We start from the raw sequence: 15,656 nt of genomic DNA on the forward strand, positions 1-15,656 counted from the left end.
ACTTTCCCTGTGGCTCTTTAGGAAGTTAGTTAAAGCGAAGAGTAGCATTGCAGCAGCATGCACTCAGACTTAAGCTTTCTAGGAGTATGTTCCAAGCTTAATTTTTAGAAGTAATTTGTGATTCACATCACAATAGAGTTTGCCTAGAAAAACCATTTGCCATCATCCTAAATGGGGAATGGACTGTAGTTGCTCAATGAAGAGGGGGAAAAAAGGTTTTTTTTTTTCTTTTTCTCTATACTTAATAGTTAGCATTGGTTCTTCAATTCAGTTTTGAAACCAAGCCCTGGACAGCTCAGTCACAAATGACACCCAAAATATGTGCTAAAGATACCCTGCACAACAGTGGGAATACCAAGGATCGACAGTGCTTAAACATATTCTACAACCTCTACTCAATTCTGACTTGAACCCTATATCCCCTGAGAGTTTTTGGCACCTATAGTGACTGTAGAAACTTCACCTAGATTTGTTGATTAGGAATCTGTAAACTGAATTCTCTTTGTTAAAAGCTGTGCCTTGCAACATTCAGTGGTGGTATATCTGCCAACTACTTGAGTTTAAAAAAATTGTATAAGAAAGGTAAAAGCTAACTTGTATTTATGGGATATTGTCTAGGAAAACAGGAACAGGGAAATCATAAAGCAGTTAAAGAGGTAAGAGTTCTGTAATGAGTCATTTTGGAATCACAGAATATTACTGACGAAGGTAAGTACCACAGAATCAGTCATCTCAGATACAGGTCGTCACTGAAGACAGAAGTAAATTCTGGCCTTGGATTTGCAGTCCAGTCTTAAGAGAAAAGGACAAGAGACCTCTTCCAGAAAATTAGAAACATTGGAGGTAAATTCCAGGCCAAAATGGGTATGATCAAAAACAAAGATGGCAAGGACCTAACAGAAGAAGAAGAGATCAAGAAAAGGTGGCAAGAATATATGGAAGACCTGTATAGGAAGGATAACAATATCAGGGACAGCTTTGATGGTGTGGTCAGTGAGCTAGAGCCAGACATCCTGAAGAGTGAGGTTGAATGGGCCTTAAGAAGCATTGCTAACAACAAGGCAGCAGGAGATGACGGCATCCCAGCTGAACCGTTCAAAATCTTGCAAGATGATGCTGTCAAGGTAATGCATGCTATATGCCAGCAAATTTGGAAAACACAAGAATGGTCATCAGATTGGAAAAAATCAACTTATATCCCCATACCAAAAAAGGGAAACATTAAAGAATGTTCAAGCTATCGAACAGTGGCACTCATTTCACATGCCAGTAAGGTAATGCTCAAGATCCTGCAAGGTAGACTTCAGCAATTCATGGAGCGAGAATTGCCAGATGCACAAGCTGGGTTTAGAAAAGGCAGAGGGACTAGGGGCCAAATTGCCAATATCCGCTGGATAATGGAAAAAGCCAGGGAGTTTCAGAAAAACATCTATTTCTGTTTTATTGACTATTCTAAAGCCTTTGACTGTGTGGACCATAACAAATTGTGGCAAGTTCTTAGCTGTATGGGGATACCAAGTCATCTTGTCTGCCTCCTGAAGAATCTGTATAACGACCAAGTAGCAACAGTAAGAACAGACTACGGAACAACAGACTGGTTTAAGATTGGGAAAGGAGTACGGCAGGGCTGTATACTCTCACCCTACCTAGTCAACTTGTACGCAGAACACATCATGCGACATGCTGGGCTTGAGGAATCGAAGGCTGGATTTAAAATTGCTGGAAGAAACATTAACAATCTCAGATATGCAGATGATACCACTTTGATGGCTGAAAGCGAAGAGGAACTGAGGAGGCTTATGATGAAGGTGAAAGAAGAAAGTGCAAAAGCTGGCTTGCAGTTAAACCTCAAAAAAACCAAGATTATGGCAACCAGCTTGATTGATAACTGGCAAATAGAGGGAGAAAATGGAGAAGCAGTGAAAGACTTTGTATTTCTAGGTGCAAAGATTACTGCAGATGCTGACTGCAGTCAGGAAATCAGAAGACACTTAATCCTTGGGAGAAGAGCAATGACCAATCTCGATAAAATATTTAAGAGCAGAGACCTCACACTGACAACAAAGGTCCGCATAGTTAAAGCAATGGTGTTCCCCGTAGTAACATATGGCTGCGAGAGCTGGACCATAAGGAAGGCTGAGAGAAGGAAGATCGATGCCTTTGAACTGTGGTGTTGGAGGCAAATTCTGAGAGTGCCTTGGACTGCCAGAAGATCAAACCAGTCCATCCTCCAGGAAATAAAGCCAGACTACTCACTTGAGGGAATGATATTAAAGGCCAAACTGAAATACTTTGGCCACATAATGAGAAGACAGGACACCCTGGAGAAGATGTTGATGCTAGGGAGAGTGGAGGGCAAAAGGAAGAGGGGCTGACCAAGGGCAAGATGGATGGATGATATTCTAGAGGTGATGGACTCATCCCTGGGGGAGCTGGGGGTGTTGATGACAGACAGGAAGCCCTGGCGTGGGCTGGTCCGTGAAGTCACGAAGAGTCGGAAGTGACTGAACGAATAAATAACTTAAGAGAAAAATCCCTCCCTCTTAAGAGATGCCTTCCCCTCCCCCTCTTAAACTGAATTATTGAAAAAGTGGAAGACATGGAGGAAGGAGGAATCTAAAGGGGCTGGAGTATGTTCCCTGTGATGGGCATTGTATTTTGTGGGGAAGGAGAGAATTTGGAAGGGGTAAAATGGATTTGACAGAGTTATGCCTAGTGAAGAAAAAAATGACTTACTTTATAAAACACTGGGTATTCTTTAGAGCAATCTCCAAATGGGACAATTTTCTTACCTCCACTTAAGCAAATAGAACCTTAAGGGGCAAAAAGCAGCTCTGTGTGTGTGTGTGTGTGTGTGTAAGAAGATTCCTAGTACAAAATCCAAAAGAGGTGGAAGATCTGTACTCCTACCTTCATATACTTTATGAATCCTGTTCAGTTGCCCTCCTACTGCACACAAACAGAAATTCCTTTTTTTTTTAAGTGTGGGAAAGAATAACACCAGGTGATCACATTTGGTGAACTTTCCAGGTCTAAATTGAAGTCAAAAATGACAGATTGCTTTTCTGATACCATTTTCTACTTTCGGACATTTTCTGCAGGACTTAGAGCCACTTCCGAACGAGGACGCCAACCTTATGCTCCACCTTCAGCGCTTTGAGAACACACTCAGTCTTTTTGCTGAGGAGTCTGACAAAACCCAGCTTTTTGCCCATCTGGGGCGTATGGCTCTGGAGTTTAACCGCCTGGCCTCCAAAGTGCACAAGAACGAGCAGAGGACATCCATTCTTCAGGTCCGAGGGCTGCTGGTATATGTGCACAGTTCATTTGCTTCTCTGTATTCCTGAGTTCTCGTGTTTGTTTTTCCTTCCCCCCCCCCCCCCCATCCCGCTGAGTGGTCATAACACGTGGGCTACAGACCATCCCATGAAAATGTTTCGTATGCAGCCAACCATGCTGTACCATCCCAGGTCACCTGGTTGCATCATGCCTTTTATGGCCCTTCACCACCTTCTCACTCTTTTATTTATGTGACGTCCTTAATACTGCTCTGTCCTATCCATCTTTGGGGGGGAGTAGATAAAACCCTGCTAGTTCAGTTTCATTGCTTCTACATAAAGCTCAGATTTCAGTTTGCCCCTACAATGAGTACTGGAAACTCTGTGACAGGTTCCAAATCACTTTGTCATGCCTGGTGGCATTTTGATGTCCCAAAGCAATTCCTGCCATGAATAATCATCCATCATTTAAAGGCCGTCCGATCACAATTAGAAAACGTAAGATTATTCCTTTGTTCATTCTTTCTTAGGTATTAGTTTCCAACAAGGGTGTGAAACTTTCAAGGGATGTAAGACACGGCCTTTGTCAGGCAGGTCTTTAAAGCATCAGAAATGCTTTTTCCTCCAGGCTACAAACTAATCAATAAAACCTCTAGGTAAAAGGAGGAAGAAACTTTCCTGGGACAGGCCACTTGACAGCGAAATACACTTTCTGTTAGTTGACTCATCTAAAAATGGGCAGAAACAGTTGTGTCACCTCTGGAAACAATGTTTATCCTTTTTTTCGGAGAAATTGTCTCTGGGGCCACTTTGACATGGCTTTGCTCATATCACTTACTGTTACTTTAACAATAACCAGTCCATGGGGGTGAGAGGGGGCAAGCTGGACAAGGATAGGGCAGGAAGAGACCTTACCCCTTTGACGGCAATGCAGTTTTTTCTCCTAAAACGGGTACTATGTATTGTGGGGGGGTGGAGAGGGGTAGAATTCCACTGAGATCCTGGCAAATACAGAAAGTTTCTCAAGCCACAGATGGATTGTTAGATTTCCTGTTCCTTCTTCCTGTCCTTTTCATAAATTTTCATAAGATTAGAGGAAACCTATATACAGTAGTATAAGGTGTATGATTCAATAGTTATTTGGAAGAACTGCTTGGGATCTTCTATACATGCAGGACCTCTGTGCTCTTCATTAAAGTAGATTAACTTCATGTAGAAGTTGGGCTGCTTTCATGAGTAACACAGAGATGCTGTGCTTGCATGAGATCTGAAGCACTTCTGGGTTTTTGAAGCATGCACAACCTTAATGCTTAGTGACGGTGTCCGGTTAGGACAGAGGAGATCCATTTCCTGTCAGTTACTGTAAATGAGGTTGGACTCTTCACTGTTTCTCAGCCCCATTTTAAGCTTCTTGGAGGTAAAGTGGGAACTGAAATAATCCAATTGGATGTTTATGTCAACATCTGAAAGAAGAGGCGGTGAGATTTGTGCTTAATTAATTCAGACTAAAAGACAGTTACCAAGAAAAAGGAGTAGGTGGTCTGTTGCTGGAAGCTTTTTGGCAAATACTAAAGCCATTCACTGTTTTCATCTTACCTAATGAAACCAAATTCATCTCTCTGTACACTCCTACACCCCAACCTCTTTGGAAGCTCTGTTCTCTGTACTCTGATGTTACAGTGTAATCCGTGGCTGTCAAGGAGCAGGACTTATTAGTATTCATGCCTCAGTGAAAGGCTGCAGAACTCTCTCCCCAAAGAGGCTACTTCATTGTAAGGCCATTTGACAGACAGTTTTGCTCTCTCAGGCCCTTGAATGTTTTATTCAATGGCTTTTTATTCAGTGTGTCACAGTGATGTTTTTAATCAACCATATCTTTGCTACCTAGTAACTTTTCTGATTATTTGAAATGCTTATTCAATTTACGTTTTTGTTATGTGTGTTTTACTGCTGTTTTAATGTAATGTACAGATGCAGGTTGGAAAAGACCAATTTGTTTGAGGAGTCTTTTTATTTATTAAATAAAAAACAAAAGGTGAAATACATGATTCCGCAAAAATGCAAATGGTTCTTGACAAATATGATACAATCCATAGTACTGCTGCTGTCCTAACAGTGAGACACACGCTGAGGCGAGGAGTAGTACTCTAATGTTTATTACTGCTACATAAACAGAATCCTAACAAACTGAATAAGCGTGGGAAAAACCCAGACATATAAACCCCAAAGGCTAAGGCGGGCCTGATCTGTGTCTCTTTGAATGGTTGCTTAATTCCTCAGTACTACGCATGCGCTTTACAGCCTGGATGGGAGCCCCCTGCTTGCCATCCTTACTCATGACATCTGCCTTGTTCTTTCTTGTTCTTTCTCTCTCTCTCTCTCTCTCTCTCTCTCTCTCTCTCAATTTCTCTTTTTCCTTCAAATAGGCATTGTGTGAACAGTTACGGAATGAAAACGAGGAGCTGAGGACAAAGTTGGAGAGGGAACTAGAGCAAAGGAATGAGATTTCAGAGAAACTAAGGTGAGTGCCCATCAGGAACTCCATCGGGAAAGGAGTACGTTGGTGAGCAACTTGGGGGAGGGGAGAAAATCCCCTATTCTGGAGTGGATATGTTAGTGCTACTGTAGAGGTTGATTCTAGGACTGTAATCTACCTGATAGGAAGGAGCAGAAGTCTGTGGCAGAACTCCATAGAAAAAGTTACAATGGTAGGAAACTCCAGAAAGTGATAAGGGAATTTCCATATATTGCATGATGCAGAGTGAGCCCAAACACTGGTCCAAACTATTTACTTTTTTTAATGAAAGAAAGGCCAGAACACAGGTAAAATTTAGAAGATAATTGTGGGGACCTTGTCCTTTGAATTCTATTTGCTCAGCTTGCATAGGGTGGTATAAAACTATACGCATGAGCTTCAGACAAAGAGAGCCTAACTCTAGCAATGGCCTGCTTTGGAATCAAGGGCATCTCACTTGCTTAAGAAAGTCTTTCCTAGCCCAGAACTTTTTGTGAAAGATTAGAATAACTCATGGAGAAATATTTTTCTTCCTTCTTGATGAAGCTAGGTGATTGCTCACATGTTCTCCCTGACAAAAAATAAATGGCCTTCCTTTCATATGGTTTACTATGATCTGTGAGATCTTTTGGAAAGCTTGCCTTTTTGATTTGCTGTCCTTTCAAAGATTCTAATTAAAAATCGAGGAACAAAGTTTTTTTTCACAGTTGTGAACGTAATTGAGAATTACTAAGGGAGCTCTATCCAGGTCATCAGGAACCTTCCTTACTTTTGATGGAAAATGTATGGAGACTATATAACTCTTTGTCCTTTGGGTTCTTAGAGCGCAAATGCTTTTCGGTAACCCAGATGTCATTTGTATCCTGCTGGCTTCAACTGGCAAAAGTGAAGTTTTTCTGAATGCCCAACCCTCAATATCATGATTATTCCATTCCAGACCTTATCTTTTAGCCAGATTTGTAGGCTAATAGTCAGATGTGTAAAAAAACCCATGTCTTTAATTCTCTATTAAATGCTGCCCTTGATAGGTTCCACCTCTGTTACGAATTCTACATTCCATGAGCAGTTTATGTTCCAGGGATGAGTTAGCTCTCAAGGAGGGAATAATCTTGCACTGGCATGGTGATGTAATGCGGTCCCAGAATGCTGGGAAAGCCTTTAGCCCAGGAGAGATCAGAAAAGTCACACACCAGGCATTTCTATAAAAATAATTTATTTACAGAAAGCAAAACATATTTAAAGGACTTAGCTCTCATTCAGAGCTACCTAGCTTGGCTACATATCGGCAGAGAGAAAAAGAGGAAGTAAGAAACAAGTCCAGGCAGGTTTCCTCCCCCCAGGCAATTTGCATGAAGCATGTGAAAGGAGACAATCAAATACAACCTCTTCACCCGGCCAAAATGATGAGGTACAACAGCAGTCTTAATCGTTAGTAGGAAAACCTCAACACTTAGAACATTAACTCTCTTGGGCAAGAATGGGCCAACTTGTTCTAGCTCAGTTTCTAAATCAAAATCAAGTAGGTATACTCTGTTTCAAAGCAAAATTTGTAAGATAAATTTAGCCTTAAATTCACAATATGGTATGCATATATGTTAAGTTATGTATTTTATTTCATCTTTGTTCTTTTCTCATATATATATGATGTTTCTGGAATTGGTTTTTATAAGAAAGATTGAGAGGACATTGTTTTATACTTCAGGCAGTAATGGAGCTGTTGTAGACTAATTCAGTAAGAACTGTGTCTTCAAGTTACACAGAGGCAAGAAAGGACAAAACCAAATGGAGATTGCATATTGAAAAATCAAACCCACTAATTCGGTACTGATTTAGACTAGTAATTTCCCTACAGTTGAAAAGAAATATATTTGGTTGTTCAGTTACCTGAGTAGAATGATGCAAGAGCAGCTCCCTACTTGACCTACATATAGGGTTGCATGGCCATACAGAGAGAGAGAGGATTTAGATAGCATTTCAAAAGTAAAAATAAGCAAAAGGCAGAAAAAATTACATATCAAAAACAAAAAGCCTGCCACTTTTAATATTGCGTGCTGAGCTCTGTAAAAGAGCAACTCAGGGTATCAAACATAAATGTTGGTTGACTGTATGTGTGCATATTCATAGACACTGTATAGGCTAATCCTTTTGTTAGCTTAGGAGTGAATCTCATATCCTCCATTAGTGTCTTCCTTCCAAAGGTTGGATTGTTCCTGATTAATAAGCTTGATCCCTATTATTACCATTTCATTGCTGAGGGAGGAGCCAAATCATAACATTCCATTAAAAATAGTTTCTGGAAGGTGATTGTGGCATTTTTTTTTTCCTGGTGTTAAACTGAATCATGGTGACTTGTAGATATCTTGAGCACGTGTTTGGTAAGGCAGGACAGAAATCTAGCAAATAGCATGATGCTATTTTGGGGCGATGTTCCATAATAGGGGAAGAAGCAGTGTATATCAACATAAGAACGTCAGAAGATAGGGCTGGATCAGACCAAAGGATTATCTGTTCCAGCACCCTGTAGGTTCCATATCAAATACTTTGTTTCAAATATTCCCTATCAAGTATTCCGTATCAAAACCCATCATCAGGAAGTGAAGAATATACTCCTCTCCTACTCATAATTCTACACTGAATGGTATTTGGAGGCAGGATGCCTGTGATTGTTAGCAGACACCCAGTATCATTAGCTTTATACTCAGTGAAATGATCTAATCCAATGGTAGATATTTCTGACCGTGAGCTGTAAAGTAAATCTCATTCTGAATGATGGCTACCCTGATAGCTGCCTTTACGCGTTTTGCCGCAAACCTAAAAGACTGCTTTCCTCTCCTTAAGATGTAATACTGTGGATGATGGTGATGATGATTTTCTGATGTAGGTGTGAGAACCTGGAACTCAGAAGGATGGTGACGATGGGAAGTAAGGAAGGAATGAAAGTGGAAAATACAGAATGTGCTGGCCAGCAACAGGTAGGAGGATTTTAATCTAGATTAGACTGGCTATTATCTTGGTCCACTATCCTGTGCTATATGCTGATAACATTTAGCCTCAAACTGCTTAGAAATTCTCTTGCTCAGCAATGTGGATCTAGCTGTATCTAAGGGTCAGCTTTAGAATAAAAGGAATATATTAAAAAATATCTAAAGTAACATGTATTTAAAACTGAAGGATGAACATAACCTTAAATTAAACATCAAAATATTTAGTATTTTCTTTTTAATTCACATAATTTTTCATCTTTTGACACAATGTTGTATGGGGGTGTGATTTAAATAAAGAATTTATTTGGAGCATAGCGTCTTTAAGAAAAGAAATACATAGCATTTATTCATTAGATGTACATGCAGATGGAATCATGATCAACTCCCAGTGGTTTACAACAAATAAAAGATAATAAAACCAAAATAAAAGAATAATATCTGAAATTACAAAAAGGATAAAACCGTGCTGCCAGTCCCAGTCACTGCTAAAGCCATTAGGCTTCAAATGCCTTCTTGAAAGATGCTGAGGGCAGGTGTGACCCAAACTGCTGGGGGAAGGCTGCACTACCAGGTGGGGGCTGCCACAGACAAATATTCCTCTCAGTGCACATGTGTGGGGAACCCTAAGCCTCCCCACCTGGGCTGAGCAGGGCAGACAGGAGTATTCCATGTGGAGGAGGCAGAACTGAAGATACCTAGGAGCCCAGCCAAGGACAGCTCTAAAGGTAAAAATCAGCAACACCAGTGTTATATTTGGAGCCAGTGCAGTGCCTGCCACACTGGTGTTATACGGCTGAAGTTATACACCTGCCGGAATGTGGGATGCTGCATTTTACACCAGTTGCCGTTTCTTCATGATCTGCAAAGCCAGTCCCATGTAAAGTACATTGAAATAGCCCCTTCTGGTAGAGACAAAGCCATGAGTTAGTATACAGTCATACATTATTATGTCTGTCATGCCTTTCTTTTGGTGCTTTAGTTGATTCCTGCCAAAATCAGAGTATTTCTTTGTTTGTTTGTTAATGTAATGATTTATATTCTTTTTGTTGCTGTTTGCTTTCTCTGTTGCCATGGGCACTTTGTGACCCGTTTTGATACCAAGCTAACCCTGGCTGATCTTCAAAGAGCTAAGCAGGCTTTTATCTGGTTAGTGCTTGGATGGGGGACAATCAGGAAATCTTTATGCTTCCTCAACATAACACACAAAACTACATGTGGCCTTCAGCCCCAAGAAGATTGCCTGGAATGAATCTCCAAAATGGAGGAATCTTTATGCTTGATTATTCCTGCTTTCGGTCATGGAAGATTTAAGGATGTCTATGAGCAAAAGAGTCAGATGGCAATTTCTCTTAAGTTGCCACTGGTATTTTTCATCTTCTCAATTCTGTCATATGCAGGGTGTTGGGGGAAAGAAGGAGCTGAGCTGTGCAGTACCTTAGATTATAGGTTTTGAACAGGGAGGTATGGATCCAACTTCTGACTAGTGACTTGGCTGCTTTGAGTGACTTCTCAAGATCTGATATTTTCGGGAGAGATGGGCAGTGATAGAAATTTGAAATATAAATGAACAAACAAACAAACAAACAAACTTGCCTTTTAGAAGGGAGCCACAGAGGAGAAAGCAGCAGGGAAGAGCATGTTGGGGACAAGTGAGAAGAAAGTGAAGATACTGGAACATCAGCGCAATGAGGTAAGCCAAACATATACAAAAGAGCTTTTCTTGAGATCATAAAGTGTTTATATCAGGTGATGGCTGCTACCAGTTAAATAATAGAAGTTACTTAACCTTCTACTCCAGAACTACCTCCTCTGAATGATTCTCCAGATTCCTAAACTGTCACGTTACCTGTCGTTTTTTTTTTTTAATTTAATTATATTCCTAATCTAACTATCACTAGAGTTCTTCCTGAATGTGTCATCTAAAGTATGCCCTCCCCCTGTCCAGGAGAGGCTTGGAATAGACTAAGTATATTTATTAGCAGGTTTGGCAATATGGGTGATACATGAATGAGCCTATGCAGGATATAGGGCTATTGGTCAGACTTAGAAAAGTAAACAAGGTTATGTTTCAGCTTTGTGACTACTTGCATCAGGGGGTGAAGGCTGTAAGGGGATGTGTCCAGAATAACTTGATGCATTTTTTTCTCTAGCTATTGGAGGTGAATAAACAGTGGGACCACCATTTCCGGTCCATGAAGCAGCAGTATGAGCAGAAGGTAATGACAAAGCTCCAGGACGGTTTTATCTGAGAAGTTTCTGATAGCACCACATAAGATGGATGTTGCCTTGTTCTTATCAAATGGAAGGAATATGGGAATGTTAGTTGAGTCATAGGGTCTCCACAGCACTATCTGTTTGAACCCTGCTTTAAACTTTCTCCTTTATTGGCCTGTGAAGATGTAAACACTTCTGAGGGTGTTTTTTTTTTTAATTACACATATTACACCTATCTAACTATCTACATAGAAAACCGCAGCCAATATGAATCCAATAATACCAGTATGTAATTTTATGCTTTTTAGATTTAATACCTTTATTTTTGTAATGAAGCAATCTTTAATCTTAAAAAAAAATTAAAAAGTAAAAGTACAAACTGAAAATAAAAACTAAGGAAAAAAAATCTAACATATTTTATACTTACTGGTTTACCGATGGAGTCACTGTCCATCGTACCACATCCACAGTACCGATGGAACTGGTCACTGGTTTACCGATGAAGTCACTACTTCATAAACCTAAACAATACAAGATATTATTGTAAGATATCATAGAAACTCTGCCAAAATTGCCAAAAGCAATTTTATGCATTTATTCCCCAAATCAAATATTTAATGCAGGAATGCCATATAGTAAGAGACTGATACTGATATTACATACAGTAGGTATGCCTGCATATTCTCACTAGTTTTGTTCATTTGGGGTAGCATAGCCTTTAAATTGGCTTTAAAATACCTGAGGATGTCTTGCCTTTTTCCCCCTTTTTTGTCCTGGTAGATAACAGATCTGCGACAGAAATTTGCTGATTCCCAGAAGGCACTAGCAGAGTTAGAGACAGAGCGGGAGCAGAAACAGAGGGACTTTGACCGCAAGCTTCTCTTGGCAAAATCCAAAATTGAAGAAGAAGAGGTAAAGTCCAAAATCCCATTTGGAATGCATCTACATTTCTGTCTAAAACAGTGTGTTGACATTGGATTTAAATCTAAATGGGTTGACAGGCAGGTAATATTAATAACATTTTTCTTTTATCCCTCCTTTCAGTTCTTCTGTAGAGGAACTGAAGACACATGAGAATGTGTCTTGAATTTTTAAAGATATCAAGATGCAAATAACAGTTGACGTTAACAAAATATTATCGACAGATAGTGGCGATGGAATCAGTAATTTCTATATCTTCTATAAACCTCAACTCATTAGGCCTTGTAGGCAGGAGCAACACATAAAGAACTGGAAAAGCTGGTCTTCTAGTAGGCAGAAAAGGCTTTTGCAGTTCAAATTCTACAGGGCTGTAACTACAATGCATGTGAGCTCTTTTGCTTTTGGATTTGATTTCTGAATGTTCTCATCTCCGTATTCTCTGGAAGGCACTTCATTTGGTTGGGACCTGCTCTCTTTCTTTCCGTCCGTGTTCATATTGCTATGTGTGGTTCTATAAAAAAAGGACACCAGAGAGCAAAAGGGGCACAGTGTAGACTGTCTAGCAAATAGGTGTCTTTGATCAAGCAAGATAGGATTTTTTGGATGTAGGGATGATATGTGAGAATGACAGCAATGTGGTGGCCAGCTGTATTTGACAGGCATCAAAACTTCATGGGCTTCTTGGTATAAACTGACATGCTCTTGAAAGGTTAACAAGCCTTTTTTTAAAAGAGAAACTTTATTAAATTTCAAAGTACAAATAAAACATATAAAGATAGAAAGAGATTGATAAAAGAAGAAATGAAAAAAAAATAAACTTAGAAGTGCAGAAATAAAGAGACATAGAAAAAAGTCAGAGTCCCTCTTTGGGGGGGAGATGGGCGGTAGTATAAATTTGAGAAATAAATAAACAAACAAACAAACAAACAAAAATCTTCAGTACAGATAAAACCATAAAACTACATTACCCTGTTACTCTATTTTTAACTAAGATACACATTATTTGTATATTCTTATAGAGTCCTAATCGTCAAATTCCAAATTCAAAACTCCATTTTTTTTCAGTTTCAAGCAAAAAGTTCAAAAGTGGTTTCCAAGTAAGTTAACACGCCTGAAGGTAGACCCTGTCCAGGTCTCCTTATTCCCCTTCCTTTCTTCTGCAGTGGCTTTCAGGCAGGAAAGGAGGTTCATTGTTCCAAACCTGATGGAAATAAGGTGGAAAGCTGTTTCTCCTTGTATATACCTTCCTCTCTTTCCCTTCCACTCTATTCCTTTTTTTTTTCCAGGCAGAAAAAGAGAGACTTGGTAGGGAGGTAAAGGACCTCAAGCAGAAGGTGAAGGTTCTTCAGGATCAGTTGGCGCCAGTCACGAGGCAAAGAGAGTACCAGGAGAAGGAGATTTTCCGGCTAAATAAGGTGGGTGTGCTTTAGGGAATTTGTATCTGGTTCCTCTTCTGCTTTTCTTAGCTGTGTGATTCTCTTCACCCAGGAGATGGCCTTCCCTGGGCAGTAGAATGATTCCATATCTCTTGCTGTTGCCGCAAAAAACAAATGTTATGCCAGGAGAGGTTTTCTTACTGTCCCTTTATTGCTGTCTCCCCTCAGGCCTTAGAAGAGGCTCTGAACTTCCAAGCACCTGCCCTTTCCCCCTCAGCCTTCAAAAGTCCTACTGATCCTGGCTCAGGACTCCGGCACCAGGAGGTGATGACCCAGAATGAACTTCTGAAGCAGCAGGTAGGCATCCAAAGTTTGCTTGCTTGTTTTTAATGTAAGGTTTAATATTTAATTCTTCAGCAAAGGATCGTTACCTTGTCGTGGTGCTGGAGCTTGAGCACCTCAATGATGCCATGAGCTAAACCGTGAAGGGCCACCAAGACGGGAAGGTCATGACAGAGAGGTCAGACTAAATGCGATCCCTGGGGAAGGTAATGGCAACCCACCCCAGTATTCTTGCCGTGAAAACTCAATGGATCAGTACAACCAGAGATATGTCGCTATACCATCGGAAGATGAGACCCCCAGGTTGGAAGATGGTCAAAATGCTACTGGGGAGGAACAGAGGATGAGTTCAACTAGCCCCAGACGTGATGACGCAGCTAGCTCAAGGCCGAAAGGACGGCTAGCGGCCGATGGTGCTGGTGGTGAATGGCGAATCCGATGTTCTAAGGATCAACACACCATTGGAACCTGGAATGTAAGATCTATGAGCCTGGGCAAATTGGATGTGGTTATTGGCGAGATGTCAAGATTACAGATAGACACTTTGGGCGTCAGTGAACTGAAATGGACTGGAATGGGCCACTTCACATCAAATGACCACCAGATCTACTACTGTGGACAAGAGGATCACAGAAGAAATGGAGTAGCCTTCCTAATTGATAGTAAAGTGGCTATAGTAGTGCTTGGATACAATCCAAAAAACAATAGAATGATCTCAGTGCGAATTCAGGGCAAGCCATCTAACATCACAGTGATCCAAATATACGCCCCAACCACAGATGCTGAAGAAGCTGAAGTAGAGCAGTTCTATGAGGATCTGCAGCACCTACTGGACAACAGGCCTAAAAGAGATGTTATTTTCATCACAGGAGACTGGAATGCTAAGGTGGGCAGTCAAATGACACCTGGAATTACAGGTAAGCATGGCCTGGGAGAACAAAACGAAGCAGGACATAGGCTGATAGAATTTTGCCAAGACAACTCACTCTGCATAACAAACGCTCTCTTCCAACAACCTAAGAGACGGCTTTATACATGGACTTCACCAGATGGACAACACCGGAATCAGATTGACTACATCTTTTGCAGCCAAAGGTGGTGGACATCTATACAGTCGGTAAAAACAAGACCTGGAGCTGACGGTAGTTCAGATCACGAACTTCTTCTTGCACAATTTAGGATCAGACTCAAGAGATTAGGGAAGACCCACAGATCAGCTAGATATGAGCTCACTAATATTCCTAAGGAATATGCAGCGGAGGTGAAGAATAGATTTAAGGGACTGGACTTAGTAGATAGGGTCCCGGAAGAACTCTGGACAGACGTTTGCAACATTGTTCAGGAGGCAGCAACAAAATACATCCCAAAGAAAGAGAAAACCAAGAAGGCAAAATGGCTGTCTGCTGAGACATTAGAAGTAGCCCAAGAAAGAAGGAAAGCAAAAGGCAACAGTGATAGAGGGAGATATGCCCAATTAAATGCAAAATTCCAGAGGTTAGCCAGAAGAGATAAGGAATTATTTTTAAACAAGCAATGCGCGGAAGTGGAAGAAGACAATAGAATAGGAAGGACAAGAGACCTCTTCCAGAAAATTAGAAACATTGGAGGTAAATTCCAGGCCAAAATGGGTATGATCAAAAACAAAGATGGCAAGGACCTAACAGAAGAAGAAGAGATCAAGAAGAGGTGGCAAGAATATACAGAAGACCTGTATAGGAAGGATAACAATATCGGGGATAGCTTTGACGGTGTGGTCAGTGAGCTAGAGCATTGCTAATAACAAGGCAGCAGGAGACGATGGCATCCCAGCTGAACTGTTCAAAATCTTGCAAGATGATGCTGTCAAGGTAATGCATGCTATATGCCAGCAAATTTGGAAAACACAAGAATGGCCATCAGACTGGAAAAAATCAACTTATATCCCCATATCAAAAAAGGGGAACACTAAAGAATGTCCAAACTATCAAACAGTGGCACTCATTTCACATGCCAGTAAGGTAATGCTCAAGATCCTGCAAGGTAGACT

General features: G+C 40.6%; 1 protein-coding gene across 4 annotated transcripts in view; it reads left to right on the forward strand.

Moving 5' to 3' along the window:
• Positions 1 to 15,656, forward strand: part of TNIP1 (TNFAIP3 interacting protein 1) — a 61,333-nt gene that overhangs the window by 36,123 nt on the left and 9,554 nt on the right. For 2 of the 4 annotated variants that reach the window (XM_063292183.1, XM_063292184.1), the window contains exons 6-13: positions 3,102 to 3,308; positions 5,705 to 5,799; positions 8,675 to 8,765; positions 10,378 to 10,467; positions 10,928 to 10,993; positions 11,772 to 11,903; positions 13,199 to 13,327; positions 13,517 to 13,645. In XM_063292183.1, the coding sequence (XP_063148253.1) occupies positions 3,102 to 3,308; positions 5,705 to 5,799; positions 8,675 to 8,765; positions 10,378 to 10,467; positions 10,928 to 10,993; positions 11,772 to 11,903; positions 13,199 to 13,327; positions 13,517 to 13,645 (939 nt within the window). The remainder of the gene's footprint in view (positions 1 to 3,101; positions 3,309 to 5,704; positions 5,800 to 8,674; positions 8,766 to 10,377; positions 10,468 to 10,927; positions 10,994 to 11,771; positions 11,904 to 13,198; positions 13,328 to 13,516; positions 13,646 to 15,656) is intronic. The other 2 variants (XM_063292185.1, XM_063292186.1) reach the window with 1 other exon arrangement.

This window comes from Candoia aspera, chromosome 2 (genome assembly GCF_035149785.1).
Source record: "Candoia aspera isolate rCanAsp1 chromosome 2, rCanAsp1.hap2, whole genome shotgun sequence".
In the NCBI taxonomy this organism is placed as follows: Eukaryota; Metazoa; Chordata; class Lepidosauria; order Squamata; family Boidae; genus Candoia; species Candoia aspera.